This window comes from Leptonychotes weddellii, chromosome 1 (genome assembly GCF_054177405.1).
Source record: "Leptonychotes weddellii isolate Sample4059 chromosome 1, ASM5417740v2, whole genome shotgun sequence".
NCBI lineage: Eukaryota > Metazoa > Chordata > Mammalia > Carnivora > Phocidae > Leptonychotes > Leptonychotes weddellii.
Window position 1 is genome coordinate 81,383,927 of NC_138369.1, and position 18,544 is coordinate 81,402,470.

An 18,544-nucleotide genomic window follows, 5' to 3' on the forward strand; every position below is an offset into this window, starting at 1 on the left:
CATTCACAACTTTGCATATACATTTGACCCTTGGACAAGGCGAGGGGCAAGGTGCCAGACCCTGCTCAGTCAAAAATAGGCATATACCTTTTGACTCCCCTAAAACTTAAGTACTAATATAATCCTAATTATATCTTTGAAATTCTCTCCCTGATTTATTAAGGAGAAAAAAAAAAAAAAGACTAGTAATATTAAATTGTTGCCACTTCTTAAACAGGTTACTCAAACTTCTGAGACCTGTCTTTTGGAGTTTAAAATCTTGAGGGCTTATTTGCTTCCCACCCTATGGATGTTGCCTCTCTAGCCCAGGTCCATGTGGGTTTATTTGAAGAGACCTAAGGGAGACTTGATAAGAATCAAATGATAGCTCCTTCTCTAGTTGGTTCAGCCAACAATTCCATTCCTTGCAATTGTTTTTACACAATCCTGTGTACAACCACAGAGAGGATGAGGAAGAGCTTCTTTTGTAATAATTATTTCCTGTAATCTCTGGGGCAAAGAAATTGAGAGATTAAAAACTACAATATCTTGTAAGAGGCAGGGAACAGTTATGTTAAATGAATTGCATTGTGCTTGATCTTTTTCATAATATAAGTTCATCAGTACAGATATTCCATAAGTGATCTGGCTCTTAAAGATGCATGCACATGGATATTTATTGAAGTGATGTTTGTAATAGTAAAAGATTATAAACAATCTAAATGTCTAACCATAGGGTACTAAAGTATGGGTTATCCATACAGCGGAATAAGGTCAAAAAAGAAATAAGAAAGCTCTTTATGTACGCATATGAATGATTTCTGGGAAATAGTATAAAGGAATAAAAGGTTTGAAGCAATATGTATAGTATATATAGCACATATATGTAGTATTCTACCATTTGTGTTAAAATAGGGGAAAGGATATACTTAGGTATTTGTATATGTATGTAAGGCTTGAAGAATATAAAACAATCTATTAGTATTAGGTCACTTCAAAGCAGAGGAACAGAGAGAAATACAGAGACAGAAGAGCCGTGAGGTGCAAGGGTAGAGGGTGTACCCTGTCTACTTAGCTATTCTCGTAAACACTGCCAATATTTAAATTAGGATGTTAAAATTTATATGGAAGGCAAAAAAAAAACACCTTAGTATGTCAGCCTAGTGTAATTTAGGCTTATCTTCACAATTTATTCTAATTACCTACTTGATACTACGTAAGAAAAAAAATAGGTCATATTCTTAGGAGACCCTTCTTTTCCTGGGCTCCCCATTATAGTCTCCACAACTATCTTTATATTGAATAAGCTGGAGACTCATGCTTCAAATGAGACGATTCAAGTAAAGCATTTAGAGCAGTGCCCAGCACATAGCAAGTACCCAATAATTAGTACCTATGATTAGAATTCCAGATGCATGGATGAAGATGAGGTAGGAAGATAAAGAGCATACTTCCAGCCTGTGCCCTGAGAATGTCAGTATCTTTAGTTGTTCTGAAAGCAAGCCTGCATTATTCTGGGTGGATATGTAGGGATAAATATATCAAGCAGTGTATGCAAGAAATTTATCCTCATACTCTAAGAGTTTGCACTGAGATGGGGCTGGCTTTACTAATGTTCAACAGAACATTGTTTTTAATAGTGAGACATTAGAAACTGCCTAATATACGTAATGGGGGTTTGCCTGAGTAAAGTGTGGAATATTTTGCATCAAAAATCAGAAATTAGGGGCGCCTGGGTGTCTCAGTCATTAAGCGTCTGCCTTCAGCTCAGGTCATGATCCCAGGGTCCTGGGATCGAGCCCCACATTGGGCTCCCTGCTCCGCGGGAAGCCTGCTTCTCCCTCTCCCACTCCCCCTGCTTGTGTTCCCTCTCACGCTGTCTCTCTCTATCAATTAAATAAATAAAATCTTAAAAAATCAGAAATTAGAAGTTAGTAAGGAAATTGCTGAAGTGTTTTTGTTTTTTAAAGGAGCCTTTTAATGCTATATAAAATGTTCAGGGAATTACTACCTATAAAATAGAATATAGCTGTTTTCTGATTCAGAACTATGAATACTGATCTCCCCACTTCAGATGATGGATATTTTGGCCCAGGAAAGAATGAGCATCTTCAGGATCATTGTTACTTGGCTGAATAGTGGGTTGGAAAAATTGATTGGAGAGGGTTTTTTTTTCTAGACTAGCAACTGGTTTTCTCTGGTGAACCCAGATAGGTAGCCAACTTTCAGTGCTGTGTTTTTCTCTTCTGAATAATGATAAGCATGAAGTAGCATCTTTATCCTTGCTTTGACTTCATTATGTGGGCGGGTAGTACATAAAATCATTGCGTAAGAGGGGCACCTGGCTGGCTCAGTTGGTAGAACATTCGACTCTTGATCTTGGAGTTGTAAGTTCAAGCCCCATAATGGGTTATAGAGATTACTTAAAAATTGAAAAATATTTTTAAAAAATCAATGCATACAAACTGGCAATTTCGAAGACTTGCATTAACCTTTAGCTTCTGTCACTTTGAAGATTTCAATAAATTGCTTAGTAGAAGACAGTTGGTGAAAAATAAAATCGTGAATTTTCTCATTTCTTTACCTTCCTACTCTAAGAAATGGTAATTTAAGAAGAGAAACGAGATAGAAACAGAAACCAAAACACATTCACTTCTCTGTATGGAGTGTTGTGTTTTCCACCATCCATAATTCAAACTTCCCTGATGTATTGAGGTAGGTTAAGCTCTGGTCCAGTTCTTCTTGCATTTAATTAGTTTTAGAGTTCCTCTGACTAGTTCATCAGTCTAAAGTTGCAAGAATGACTACTACTCTCTCCAGTGGCATAGTGTAAGGTTGTGCACATGAAATGCAGAATTCACAGTGGTTCTGTTGCTGTGATGGTGTGTTATTTAAGAACTGCAAAGGGCCTGTGCCAGGATAGCTTCTGTGCCTCCTTCATTATTTGGGGGTAGGTAAGGAAGCAGTAGTTCTACAGAACTGGGATGACATAAGAAATGGCAGCCCTTTGTCTACCCTGCTTTATTAGGAAGGATTTGTGCAAGAGAAGGGCAGCTGACAATTTGTAGTAAATGAACTTTTCTACATTTAAGTAAGTGTTTTGTTGGAATCAATCATTACTCTTTTTAATGTTATATTCTCTTTTCTTACAGGGTCCAGATCATCAAACAATTTTATTTAACCATGGTGCAGTTCAGAATATTGCTCACCTACTAACCTCAGTATCTTACAAAGTAAGATGTTAAAAATTGTGGCCAGATTTTTGTACTTTAGTTTTGGTTTCTAGAGTCTTGAACTAGATGGAGGCCCACATATTTTATTGCTTTGATAGATATTGGGATCAAGAATAACATTTTATCAATAAAATGTTATGGGGCATTGTTTTACCTATAGAATCCTCTTTAAAAATTTTTAAAAGCTACCCTTGCCTTTTCATTTTTTTTTTTTTTTCAGAATATGATTGTGGCTTGATTTATTATTGATTTTCAGTCTCTTCTGCTCTCATGTCAGTGCGAAAGCTGCACATGAGGTGATGCCTTGAAGTATGTAGGAACAATGGCTTGCTATATCAGGAAATACCTTGATTTCATATTTGAGACCTGACTTAGCCACAGTGACTCAAACTTAGAGCATATACCCACATATACATCAACATTTAAAATGTGTTACAAGGGTGCCTCGGTGGCTCAGTCGGTTAGGCGACTGCCTTCGGCTAAGGTCATGATCCTGGAGTCTCGGGATAGAGTCCCGCATTGGGCTCCTTGCTCAGTGGGGGGTCTGCTGCTCCCTCTGCCCTCCACCCTGCTCTTGCTCACTCTCTCTCTCAAATAAATAAAATCTTAAAAAAAAAAATGTGTTATGTATTTCAAAATGTGAAGTCTCATAAAAACTTAGATTTTTGTCTGATGCTTTGTTTTTTAATGTGTTCTGTTTTGTATTTTGATTAAAAAGTCAAAGGTTTTCAGACTTGTTAATTAAATTTCCTTCACTGTATTTTATATATGGGTAAACAGCATCATGATATTTTATCAAGCATTAAGTTAAAAATTTGGTCATTTCATTGTTGTCCAACTAGCAAGTTATAGCAGATAATGGGGCATTGTCATTGTGTCACATTAGAGCTGGTATGCCATGACTTTGACGCAGAGCAGAGAGAGCAGTAGTCATTTTTGTCTTCTGTCCTCGTGCGTGCACTGATTCTAATCTGGTCTGTATTGCAGCTTGCCAATACCTATGTTTTCCTACTTCAGACATCCAAAGTTTGATCTTGGTGAAGCACCCACAAGGATAGGAATGGGGAATGGAGCCAGCTTGAACTTAGCCAGAGGGAGGGAAAGGAAATATATACTGAGAGCTGCTTTCTCTACCCTGTGCCTCATGGAGGCTGAAACCAGTCAGCACTGGCACATCAAGAAACAATTGCTGGGGTGGCTATTTACTGTTCTTCCTCTTCTCCATCCTCTAGCTTCATAAACTCCCTCAGTTCTCCCTCTTTTTGTTTTGTTTTCTTTTCTGCACCAAGCTTCCTTATATACTATAATAGATTACAGGTTGTGAAAGGAAAAAGGTTTTGGTAACATTTTTCTTTTGCCAAGGTTTGCTCCATTGTCCCAAGTATCATTGGCATATTTTAGGTCCCGTATTTTAGGTGTGCACATGCTGTGCTGCAGATCATTGCTGAGATGAGGGACAGGGCTTCTTCACACTTCAGCTACCTATCCTGCCAATCTCAAATTCCACATAAGAACATCATATTGTAGACGCAGGCTTGGAAGTGAGGATTAGATTGTCTGGTGAGAACTGAACAGAAAGAATGAAAAATAACAGTTCTCATAGGAGCTCCTGCAAATTGTAAAATATATTGTATGTGGTCAAGGGTTTGACCCGTGTTATGGTCCCAGACCAGTAATCTGGTTTTGAGGAATAGTAGCACAATTCGTAAGTGGTTTTTTTTGTCGTTGTTATTGTTGGTTTTTTTAATTTAAATTCAATTAGCCAACGAATAGTACATCATTAGTTTTTGGTATAGTGTTCAGTGATTCATTAGTTGTGAATAACACCCAGTGCTTTAAAAGTTACATCAGGGGGTGCCTAGGTGGCACAGTTGGTCAAAGCATCTGACTCTTGGTTTCGGCTCGGGTTGTGGTTTCGGGGTCATGGGATCAAGCCCTCCATCAGGCTCTGCGCTCAGCGTAGAGTTTGCTTGGGGCTCTCTATCCCTCTCCCTCTGATCCTCCCTCCTCTCTCTTTCTCAAATAAATCTTTTTTTTTTTTAAAGATTTTATTTATTTATTTGAGACAGAGAGAATGAGAGAGAGCACATGAGAGTGGGGAGGGTCAGAGGGAGAAGCAGACTCCCTGCCGAGCAGGGAGCCCGATGCGGGACTCGATCCCGGGACTCCAGGATCATGACCTGAGCCAAAGGCAGTCGCTTAACCAACTGAGCCACCCAGGCGCCCTCTTTCTCAAATAAATCTTTAAAAAATAAAATAAAAGTTAAGTTAGTTTAGTCCTTTCCAGATTTTTATTGTAACTTTGTTTCCTTCTGTTCTCTTTGACACAACCCCATCCCACACACAACTATAAGAGTACACTTTTTTTTCCCCTCCACTTTTTTTGTCTTCTCTTCAGTTCTCTGGTTTGTAGTTTGGGAAGAAGAAATGTCCCACTTGAAAGGCAGTTGGTAATTAAGTGTTAATGAAGCTCTCTTTGATTTACCAACATTGTATTTTGTACATTGTTCTTTTAAATTTGCTTAGGAATTTATCTAATTAAATTTTAGTTGCTACTTCCTGTTTTTTCTTTTCTGTTACTTCAAAATTAATTTTAACTTTTTATAATTAAGTTTAACTTACTGTACTCCAGATATTCAGGTGTTATTTTTATTCCCTTGAGGCCTTTTAGTATTTTAAGCAGATTTAAACAGTTGTTTCTTCAGAAGAGTTTAGATCTGAGACATTAAAATTCATATTTGCAAAATCAAGATAAATGCATTTTTTTGTTTATTGTTACAGGTTCGAATGCAAGCACTGAAATGCTTCTCAGTTTTAGCTTTTGAAAACCCCCAGGTATCGATGACCCTGGTAAATGGTAGGCTGGAACTTTCAGTGGCACCTACATGATTTAATTTATGAACTTTGTATATTTAAGGAGTTCCTTAATTCTTGTTGTTTGTTTTATTTCTAGTTTTGGTTGATGGAGAATTGTTACCACAAATTTTTGTGAAGATGTTACAGAGGGATAAGCCTATTGAGATGCAGCTGACGTCAGCAAAATGGTAAAAGTCAAGACAATGTGGGAAGAACAGCAGTGCTTTATCAATACGTTAGAGAACTTTTGGACAGCCTAATTAGCTCACCTCCAATCCCCATCTTGTTTTAGGATTTTGGAATTTGCAAGTCATGGGGTTGTCTCACATTTTCTTAAATGGGCATGAGTTTTTTACTCAGTGTACTACTAGTAGCATGCAGAACAGCAGCACTCATATAACAGCTAAGACGATCACAGAAAATTATTATATTCTCAACGTACTCTCCTTGTATTTCAGTTGAAATAATATAGAATTAGATTTAACTAACAAATTTATGCTAAGAATTAAGAAAATATAAAGATAGGAAAATCATGGAGTGAGAATTAGTTGAAGTTGATAACCAAGGCATGATTTCAGAGAATATGGCTTCCTCATCTTTAGAAAAACAAGACATAAAATTTCTATAGAGATGTGACCGTTTATAAGATAATTTATTAGTACAAGTCCTAGCTCATTTAAGCATTCAATACATGTCAATTCTGTAATTATGAATACATTTAATAGATAGGTTGAGCACCTGTTGTATAAGGTTCTTTGCTAAATTAAATTGTTCCAGTATTTAAGAATTTGTGGCTTTTTAGTATTTCAGGCGAGAATGAGAAATTTTCAGTGAATTACTCATGCACAATGAATTGTTTTTGTTTGTTTGTTTTTTGAGTATATTATTTGTATGCTTGTTTGCTTTTTGTCTTCAAAAACCTTTTTGTTAAGTAAGATAAATGCTCTCATGGAACTGGTTTAAAAAAATGTAACAAGTCTTAAGATGATTAGAGCTATAAACAATTCAATCCTCTACAATCTAAGTAAAAATTTTATTGTTTTTTTTTTTAATAGGTTTCTATAAAAGCCAGATTATGGAGTGTTTTAACGCCCCCCCCCCAGTTTACTAAAGGACCCTAATCCAAAAAGGAAATTCATTAAGTTTCTGAAGTGTTCAGTACCTGCTTAGGGAGTACCAAGTAATTTTATTCTTATTCAAAGCCAGATATAATTGTGAAGGCAAATTGTTTTTCAGTAGAACCAAATCATTGACCAATTGTCAAAGCCTATGCTGGCGAACTCTGAAGAGTTATTAGTTAATTTTTTATGGCTACCGCTAAGAGTTAAAAGTTAAGTGCTTTTTCTGTGATACTTGTACTACTGCTATTGGAGTTAGACTATCTCAGCTTAGCTTGATTTAATCTTAGACACTATGTGAACTTTATATTTTATTTTTAACTCCCCCCCCCTTTTTATTATGGAAACTTTCTCACACGAAAAATTTAGAAAAAATTATAAGGAACTCCATTGTGCCCAGCACCTAGCTTTAAAGTTTATCTGTTCATTAAGCCTTTATTTTTAAAACAATTTTGTATGTATTTTTGAAAAATATCTGAATTATTGTTGTATATATCAGTTGTTTTTGAGTATTAAATTGGCAGAACCTCATCAAAGGTAATATGAAAACGTTCTCCCTCAAGATAAATAAGAGGAGCTGTCTTTTTTTTTCCATAAAATCCTAAAGGCAAGGAATTTTTCTTTTAAAGCTTTAAAACACAAGCAAAAACTTACTTTCTGCCGTCTTATTCCAGTTTAACTTACATGTGTAGAGCTGGAGCAATTCGGACAGATGACAACTGTATTGTATTAAAGGTGAGCTAATTAATTCTCTCTAAACACATGCAAAAGTTCCCCAGTCATAAGTGTTGAATATAAATATTGGTATTCCCATTTCTTTTTTTTTCTCTTATTTCTTTTTATACATTTATAACTATGGTATATGTGCATAGCATAAAATAATATTAAAACACCATGCTTTTGTTTTTAATGGAATGCCATGTAGTTTTAAAAAATTATTTTTAGATGTGTCTTGAGAGTCAAAGTGAAGTAGTTCTTTTCCTGTCACACCTTTTTTATTTTTATGGAAAGTAGGAGGATCTAGAAGTTGTAAAAATATGTAAAATTCAGGTGAAATAGAAAATATATTTTAATCCTTGATTTTCTTTAAGTTTGCAACATAGTTTTATAGGAAAGCAGTTCATTAGCTCTGTAGACAAAGACTTTATATCACCCTCATGGCAGATAATCAAAAGACATAATGAAAAAGAAAAAAATAGCACATGAAAACTATCAGCATCATTGTGACATGTCAAAAGCAACTAGAGCTCAGAAAAACCCAGGTAAGAGACTGGCCCTAAAAGTTACAAGACCTGGATTCTGGTTTCAGCACTCCCACCCCTGACTGACCTGAGTAACCTTGGGCACCTCCCTTATTCTTTTGTTGTTGCCTCATGAAAATGGAGGCAAAAATTTTTGTTCATCTATCCCACAGGGTCATTTTGAAGATAACAATATATTAAATATATTAAACATCTTATTAGCTACAAAGAACAAAATAAGTGTAAATAAATTGATTATGTATCATCTTATGATCGTGAGATCTCTCATTATCAGTGTACAAAATGAACCTAAGGATAAAAGAGCATTAAGACTAATGTTTGCTTTAGTCTTTGGTGAAGCAAGTCAATTAATTAGAACTGAGGACCCACTAAGTAAGCATCATTGTGTAGAGTTCTAAGGGATTCCATGCAAGTAACCTTGGTTTATTTGCTCAACTGCTCTACCCCTCCTCTTCTCCCTTATTGGTAAACTAGGTCAATAGCATCTTCTTCATGTGGTAGTTGTGAGTGTTAAATTCAATAATCCATGAATTTATGGTATTAATAAATGTTAGTAACTGTTCAGAAAAAACAAGAATAAGGCTTTGCTCTTGGACACCTAGGACTGTATTATAAAGCCTGCACTAGCCTGATAGGAAATCAGTAGTGTACAGTAAAGTGCTAAACTCTATGATAAAGATATATTAGGAACTTAGAAAAGAGCAAAGCACAGTTGATTACAGTAATTGAGGAAGGCTTCCTATAATTATAACATTTCAGTTTCCATTTTTGTGGTATTGTTTAAAGTGGGTTCATCAGCCTTAGAAATAGTAAATACATGGAATATTTTTGTTGAGGACCTAATGTAGATAAATTACCAAGACCAGCACCAAGATTTTTGAAGGACCTCAGAAGTAAAATTGAACTAGCAGGTATAGTCATTCTAGGGAGTGATTTAGAAAACCTAGGAACTATGATTGATGCATTTCACTCACATTATAGGAAAACTCATGGAATCTGAGTACTGGTAAGATCACTGAATTTTTAAAGCTGTATTTTGGTTTTGTAGGTATTGATCGCACCCCAAAAATAAAAGTCATCCCAGTCATACATTATTCACTAAAGAAAAGATAGCATACTTTTCCTACAGCACAGTTGTTCCTGATTAAACTGCTGGATGTCTTTTATCAGCACCATGCTCTAACCACCTGAGCTAACCGGCCACTTTGCTGGATGTCTTTTAAATAAATAAATACATAGATGGGACAGAAACCTCAGACACGATTTATTAGGGATTCTTAAATGTCTTTTATAAGGTTGTATAATAAAGTTTCAATTTTATCCATTCCAAAAGCCTGATTAGAGTTTGTATTAATATGCTTTGATTGTATGATTAGGGTTTACTGTGCCAGCACAAATGATTAATATACACTGAACTTTGTTTTTACATTCCAAACAACCTTTCATTCTCTGAAACATTTGATCGCTAACTTGACTGCCAATAAAAACCATGGAGTTGATTTAGTCACTATGTGCTCTCCATCAAGCTTTTGCCTTTACCACAAAGCAAATAATTAATTTCACTACCTTCCAGACACTGCCTTGTTTGGTTCGAATGTGCAGTAAGGAGAGATTACTAGAGGAGAGAGTTGAAGGAGCTGAGACACTCGCCTACCTGATTGAACCAGATGTTGAGCTACAGAGAATCGCTAGCATAACTGATCACCTCATTGCCATGCTTGCTGATTATTTCAAGTATCCCAGCTCAGTGAGTGCCATCACTGATATTAAAAGGGTATGTTCTGTTTTTCTTTTCAGCAGCTCAAGTAAGGGATTTTTAAGAAGTTTTTCTTACTGCTCACAACTTTGAACCAATTAATAATTACAGTTCAAAGCCCTTTTAAATGAAGGAATCTTTTCCCTTTGATAACATAGATGATGTTTTATGGGTTTTTGAATCCAGTTTGTCTCATGTAATTATCAGAAATTTTTCGCTAAGCAGGTAATCAGGAAGGAAGAAAACTACATCCCTAATTCCCAACTAAAACCCAAAAATAGTGGGGTCTCTAAGCTGGGTATTTATATCAACATTATCTTATCCTGTTGAGGTTCCCAGAATCATCTCTCTTGCTGTATTCTCGTTCTTTAGGTCAAAGGTAATCTTCTGTGACAGGTGATGTGAATGGCCTTATTTGACTCTCCACCACTGTCTTTCTCTTTTGCTATCTTTTCTAACTTTTGTTATCTTCTTCTCTTACCTTGCTTCAGTTTTATACTGTGCTTTGGGCCTGCTAGTGTCAGCTAAAGCACTATTTAACCTCTAGCTTGAGACCACCAAGAACCAAACTGTGCTTTCCTCAAACTTTTTCTCAAACTGTAAGTTCCTTAGAATAGTTAGATATTTCTTTTGACTTTGTTCTTCTCAGCCTATTTGTCATATCCATTTCTCTAAGCATAAGAAAACAATATTCAATTAGAGAAAGTTTATTTAAGGAGGTCATGGTAGAGAGGCGCCTGGGTGGCTCAGTCGTTAAGCGTCTGCCTTTGGCTCGGGTCATGATCCCAGGGTCCTGGGATCGAGCCCCACATCGGGCTCCCTGCTCCGCGGGAAGCCTGCTTCTTCCTCTCCCACCCCCCCACCCCCCGCTTGTGTTCCCTCTCTCTCTGTGTCTTTCTGTCAAATAAATAAATAAAATCTTAAAAAAAAAAAAAAAGGAGGTCATGGTAGAGAGAGCATTGCCTCCTAATTAGTAACCAGTACTGTTTCATGAATGTGACTGTATTTTTGATTCCAGTGTTCCCAATGGTAATTTTTTTTTTTTTAACTTTTCTCTTGACCTCTCCCATGCCCCCTGAGTTCCCCAAAACTTCATTTGGCAGGCAACTGTTCACTTGGCATTTAACACTGAAAAAACGAACTCTCAAGGGTTTATCTTTTTCTTTTAGAAAAGGCCCAAAGTAACCTTCACTGTTACTGGTATTAATAATGTACACTGCCCTCTATGAATTATAGTGCCTGCTCTGCCTTCAGTAGTATTGTTCTTCCAGTACAGGTGATGGGTTACTTTGAACCAGCTACCTTGTCTGTTTTCCCGCTGGCCACTTGCACATAGTATCTCACTGGTAGAAAAATACATGAGCAAGTCCTAACAATGGCCTCATGAACACCCTCAGTTGACCGTCCTAGCAAGGCAAATGGGACACTTGGATGGACAGGAGGTGAGGAAACATAGTTGTAAGAACTTGTAGCCTGTATCTGTGTAAATCATTTAACTAGTATATAGAAGATTATCTTTCTGTTAGGGTTTTTTCATTTTATTTCCATCACAGTAAAACTAGAATAATAATAATTTTTTAAATGATCTTATATACCAAACCTGAATATGTTTGTCATCTTTATTTTTGATGATGGATTATACAGTGGTTTCTGACCATAAAAATATAGATACTAGACCCATAGTGAGAAAGTCTTACATGTTAACAAGTGTGTGATTTTCATGGCATATGTTAATCCAAGTCCATATTCTACTATATGTTATGACTAGAAAGTACTTAAGACTTTAAGAATAGATATTTTCGAACTTATACATCAAAATGAGTGTTGTATATTGGGGAGTTCCTCCCATAATCCATCAGTGCCTGCTTTGATCAAAATATTTTTGGAACTACTGTTCTTGTTATTTGGCTTTTTTTGTTTGTTTGTTTTTAAATACTTTATTTGAGAGGGAGAGAGAGCACGAGTGGGGGGAAGGGCAGAGGGAGGGGGAGAAGCAGACTCCCCACTGAACAGGGAGCCAGACACGAGATCACGAATTGAGCCGAAGACAGACGCTTAACAACTGAGCCACCCAGGTGCCCCTGTTGTTGTTATTTGTTACCCTAAATAATGTTAGCTAGGTTTATTTCCCCATCTTCACATACCACAGTCTGTGACAATTAATAAAACTCTTAGTTGATGAATTTAGGGTTTTCTAACTAATATGCCACTTAGCTCTTTAGGAAGTTTCAGAAGAGGGTCTCAGAATGTTATAAACAATACTTTTATCATTGCATAAAGGCAAACCTTTCCAAGGCAACTCATTTGGAATGGCAGTCATTTGGATGAATTAGTTATAAAATTATTTACATTATTGATATGCCTTATGTATTTACTGATTTGTATTTAGTCATTGAAAGTGTCATGAGAACATCCTTCTGTTTCATTTTTGTGGTAGTTTAGTGATAAATCATCAGGTGTACAGAAGAACTGAAAACCTAGCCAGTTATGCATGTGGAAAGATAGCATTAATTGTTTCATACCAGTAAATAACTTTAAACATAAATCTCAGATCATTATAATAGATGACATAGTAATGACTACCATGGTATATTGTTCATTAAGATTTTCACAAAGGTTTAACTCTTTCTAAAATCTTGTTAAATGCTGAAATTGGGCTAGCACTGCTGTTGGTGTTTAAGAAAACCTCCTAGAGACCCTGTTGCAGCAGCACTGTATCAGCTGTAGTCTGGGGGCTAGAAAGGCCTGAGTGCCTAGTTTTTGAGGAGAGCATTTCAAAGAGCTGGTGCAAGCAAGCATCAGTGCCACTAAAGCTACCATCTGGGAACACTGCATTTTTAAGGGTCAGAGGTTCACAAAGACTTTTCATGTACCAGTGTCAGATGTTATGGTGTTCACTTTTAGACAGAAGCAGACTGCACGCATTCTAGGTCATGCTGACGCAAACACAGCAAGGTCTCAGTCATATGTGAACAGAACCCAGAAATAACTAAGAATTCAATGAGAGCATTAATATCTTAAGAGTTGTCAGTTTTATTGAAAATTAGATTTGTGGACTGAGTTGCAGTATACCTTTTTTTCCCTTCCATAGCTTGATCATGACTTAAAACACGCTCATGAACTCCGTCAGGCTGCGTTCAAGCTCTATGCCTCTCTAGGAGCAAATGATGAAGACATCCGGAAGAAGGTGAGTCTGGGAGAGGGGCGTCCCCCAGTCCTGACAGCCAGCAGGCAGGGAGTGACGTCAACCTGAAAGTCGTGGTGAAGAGCACTAACAGTGACTGTTTGAATATAATAAAGCAGAATGACTAAAGGCATAATTGAAGAATGAATGGGACCCGGATTTGGGGGTTGTTTGTTTTTAGAACATAGAGTGGCATGGCCGTGCTGGAATGACAAATAACTGGCGTGCTTTTTTCTGTCATTAATATGAATTATTATGTTGCACATTTTTGCATGTGTTCTGATAAAATCAATTCTAGCACTGTGAAGCTTCAGACACCTTGAAAGATCTAACACTAGAATTGTAAATGTTATTTATGGAAAAACTTTCCAATGCCATTGAGAAATTCAAATCTTTATTGTATATTGTTCTTTGATATGTGGCTTAGTTATGTTTTGATTTTTTTTTTTTTTTTTTTTTTTGCTACTGTGCAAGTTTGATGTGAATAAAATCTTTGTGGAATAATGATTTTATGTTTAGTGAGTGGTCATCTGAATTTTCCAGTTCCCAAAAAATGTATCACTGGTCTAGCACCTTATGTTACTACAGCCTAGTCTAACACTGAACTCATGTTCTTTATAGAATAGTTCTAAGCAGGGACTAAAGTAGAGTGTTAAGCTCTGACCTGGCTGCCTCCACAAACCAAAAGGCTGGAGCTTACCACTCAAAAAAATACATCATCTAATAAATTTTACACATGGCTTTTAGGAACATCAGTAAATTAATCCACGTGTTCTGTCTCGATGAATTATAGCAGAAAGAGCAAATTGGCATTATTTATTGAAACATGGTGATTTATTATATCTCCTATCTATAGCCCTCTGAGGAAAACCAAAAAGTATTGGTAATTTACCATGATTCAGAGAAGTACTTTGGGCTTGTAGAGAGAGAGAGAGAGAGAAGTATGGGGAAAACTGTAGGTTTATTGAAATAAATTGAAAAGGAACCATTATTGGAGAAAATTGAAATAATAGTAGAGAGATTAGATATGTGAGTAGCTTTGATTTAAAAATCAGTGCAAAAAACACAACTAAACTAAACGTTTTCCATGTACCTCAGTTTAGTTCAGTTAACAGGATGTTTTTGACTTGAAGTGTTTAGTAAATATCTATGAAAATCCTTTTTGACACTTCTAAGCTTTCATTTGTGATCTGTTACTTCAAGGCAAACGTACTAATGATCTGATATTCCCTATGTGTAAGCATGATTTATGGATGTTGATACTGATATGTTTCATTCAGTTTAGGTACATGGTGTATTGCAAGGGAAGAGGCTTTTATGGCAACTCATATAGATAAAACATTTTTTAAAAAATTGACATGGACTGTATAACTTAAATACATAATGATTTGGTTTTGGATGGTTATTAGGACCATTGGAAAGAGAAGTATTTTACCTGTTCTTTTAGCTCAAGAAGGCTGTGCCATGGACTGAAAGGGAGATAGATAGATGGACCATAATGGGGGGGAAATAGGATGTCCATTTGTACTTCTTTGTACTTTTTTGTTAATAAACTATTGTTTTGGAATTAATGACTTAATTTGTGATATCATGTTCTAGAAATACTTGCAACATAATAGTCCGATCAGTAGTCTATTAAAACTTGTATTCATAATGTGTATAATTTCCTGGTAAGGCTAAATCCTGATAATTTCTGTAGAAAGATGCCAAATAAAGAATAAGTTATAATTATTTTTTTGTGTGGTAAAGAAAAGATACTGTGACGTTCTTATGTAATGGGGATTTATAGAGTTTTTAGGAAGATATTTAATCCTGGGAAATTAAGTGTTGAATAATTTACAGTTTATAGCAACTATTAAAGAGAGAAATTGTAAAATGGAAAATATAAAATAATTTTGTGATAAAATCTGCATGAAAATGGTTCTTAGGAGTGGAGAATCCTTATTTTCAGTGTATAAAAAATGATAAAATGATAACTTCCTTTGAATGCATTTATTTCTATTCCATTTTTTTTGTCAAAATAATTATCTGGATAGATTTTTATTTACTTTCTCCATGAAATATTTATTTACCTTTTACACTTATGCCTTATAAACTTTGATTGTATTCCTTTTTTGTATAGATTCTTGAAGTACAGTGTTTATTATTGTTTTATTTTTTAATGCAATATTTATGCTTGTCGAGATGGAATTTCAGTTTACTGAATTAATGAGTGGAGACTGTGAAAGAAATTTCAAGGACTGTAGTAGACCTGTTCTCCCCAACAAAAGCAACAAAAAGGCTTTTTGTTTTAGGATAAAAATATGAAGTGTTAATTTGATCTGCCTTTTAAATTAAAAATGAGAATGTATTTAGTAAATACAGGAGATAATCTATATATCCCATTGCCCTATAATGGCCAATTAAAGAAATGAGGCAGAATGAAGAGAAAACTAGAGTAAAGAGGTAGAGACAGGTATACACAGCAATAAAGGAGAAAGATACAGGCCTTCTCTCGTCATAGATTTAGTCTGTCTTCTTGCTTCGGAAGACTTCTAAAGGCCTGCTGTGATTCCATTTCTTGATCATTCTCTCTGGGCTAGAAAAAATTAAGCTAACGACTGAACATGACCTGTAGATTAGAAATTTACCACTCCTGCGTTGGAGCAGTGTTGGTGTATTCCCATTAAAAGAAAACAACTGTATAACAGTCCTTGGAACCTAGTAAGCACTCAATAAATATTTGTTGAATAAATATAGAAATGAAAATACAGAAACCATACACAGAGTGGTATTTCCTTTAATACGCTTGGATCTTTCTGTATCCTTCTGTGCAGAGCAAAGTTGGTATCCGGATTTCTGGCTTTGTCTCCTTTATCACTCTGTGGCATACTTAAAAATTTCCCAATTTCCCACAGTGTCCTGTTAGAAAGTGAAGGAGGGTGGAAAAGTTCTGCAGTTGAAAGTGGGAAACATTATTCTTGGCTGTAACATAAAGAAGGAGAAGCCCAAGAAAAGATGAAGGACCACTGAGCTTGACAACAGGTGGCCTGGCCATATTCCACTTAGAATAATTCAAGCATTTGGTCAGAGAAAGCAAGGGCAGAGGAGCAATTGAGAGCTCAGTGGACGAAGGGTCCAGAGCGCATTAGCAGTAAGTGCACTGGCAGCAATGCCAGGTAAAGATGAGCTGTAAGCTTCTAATGATAGCTTTAGCACATGTTCATGCTGACTAAGAAGCATATGTTCAGTTAATGGTACAGTAACAAAAGAAAGAAGTTAAGATACCTAAGATTACTACAAATACTGGCATCCCCAGTCAAACTCCAGTCAGTGGTTAAGTCCTACAGAGGCAGCAGTGGCAAACAGTCCTGTAATGGTGAAGCCAATTCCTTTCTAATAAGAAATTGCTGTTATAAAGACCATCACTTGATTAATACCTATTGATCATCAGTTAGGTTGGAAATTGAAAGGATTGTTTTGCTTTTACTCTCTTCAAGGAACTGGTAGAATTTATCAGAAACAGAAAGTGTAAATTGAGGGAAATAGAAGTAGTAAATATAAACTAAAATTCAAGGAAGTTAATAAACTTAACATGATGTGATTTTTATTTTTGATAAAAATAAGACACATTACAAATGTTAAATGTAGTACTGTTGTAGCCTTTGCTCCTTTGAGGTGTCTGACTGATGGAGCCTTTCAGAAAGTTTTCCTCTTGGATTTTGAGTACTTATATTTTAGCTGCAGATCCCTTTTGAGGAACTAGAATGTAAGCTCCATTGAGGGCAGGGATTTTTTATGTTTGGCTCATCACTGTATTCCCAGCATCTACAACATTGCCAGGTGCTTAGTTGGCACTTAATGCATATTTGAAGAATGGGTGGAAAAAATGAACGAATGGACAAATGGATGAGTGAACCACATTGCAAAATTGCGTTATTAAGCACCCTTAATCCAATTATATGTGGGCCTTTCTGCATTGAGAACTTACATAACTTTATTAGAAATTACACAAGTATGTGAAGAGATAAGCTTGAAAATACAGAAATCTATATCTGATCATATAGGCAAGGGGTTTCACTATATTTAGCATAGAGAAAATGCAAGACTCCCATTTTTCAAAAGGCAGACAATCCCAAGGGTGTGTCTTCTCACTTTGATAATAGATCAAAGAGAACATGTTTTATGATATGGTAGTTGTTTAATTTTGAAATGATTTTTACCGTTATTTCTTAGGGGTTCTTTTGCTGTATAAATATATGAGTTTAAAAAATTTATAGCATTCACAAGTGTGAATCTGGACCAGTGTTTCCCCCCCTCCCCCATAGGGATAAAGGTATGATTTGGTTTATAGGAATTAGCCGGACTCTTAGGAATCAACCGATTCTGCAATATACGTCTGTATAAAATATTATCTCCCCTATTAATGAATGTCAGATTTTTAAGATCAGTAATTTGATTCTCCATAGATTGACTGAACTTCCTACATTGCATAGACATTGTCCAATGGGTGGAGGGAGTGGGAAGCAGAGGTGAGATAAAGAGCAGTAAAACACAGCCTTAAAACTCAGCATTTATAATAAAACCTCAGTAAGTCAGAGAAAAGTAAGAAATGAACAATAAGAATTAGCTAGGGGCTCAAAGAATTATTGGGAACCAATTAAAATGGACATGGTGATATCAATATAGCTATCCTTGAATCAATTTAGAAATTATTTAATATTTTTGTTACTTTTAATGTTTTCTAAATGCCTTTTATATTTTCAAGAATTGAAAACATGAAGTCTTAAGTTTTTGTTCCTTGTGGGGAGGGGGTAATCATCCAGTCATAGATGTTTTACATGATAAATGTGAAAAAAGTAGCCAAGGGTGAACAGTGGGTTTTTTGGGGGTTTTTTTGGTTTTTTTTTAAGGCAGAGAAAAATAAAAGGAAAACAAAGAAGAATTTGTCTTCTACCCTCTTTTTCCCAGCAGAGGAAGTTATATCTACAGGGCCATTGTGAGGATGAGATCTAATGTATTTAAAATATTTAGCAGGGTGCCTGTAGGTGCTCAATAAATGGAAGCATTTGTTAGAATATCTTAAATGATTTAATTGGAAGATTAAAAATAAATATATATTTTAAATGTATTAGAAGAGCTGAACAGCATTGGAGCATAAATTTAAAAAAAGTTTG

At 35.7% G+C, this 18,544-nt stretch overlaps 1 protein-coding gene across 3 annotated transcripts in view; it reads left to right on the plus strand.

The window, feature by feature from the left end:
- ARMC8 (armadillo repeat containing 8) overlaps positions 1-18,544 on the plus strand; it is a 104,712-nt gene that overhangs the window by 47,152 nt on the left and 39,016 nt on the right. For all 3 annotated transcript variants that reach the window (XM_081826970.1, XM_081826967.1, XM_081826972.1), the window contains 6 exons: positions 3,132-3,212; positions 5,994-6,069; positions 6,166-6,256; positions 7,861-7,921; positions 10,022-10,222; positions 13,296-13,391. In XM_081826970.1, the coding sequence (XP_081683096.1) occupies positions 3,132-3,212; positions 5,994-6,069; positions 6,166-6,256; positions 7,861-7,921; positions 10,022-10,222; positions 13,296-13,391 (606 nt within the window). The remainder of the gene's footprint in view (positions 1-3,131; positions 3,213-5,993; positions 6,070-6,165; positions 6,257-7,860; positions 7,922-10,021; positions 10,223-13,295; positions 13,392-18,544) is intronic.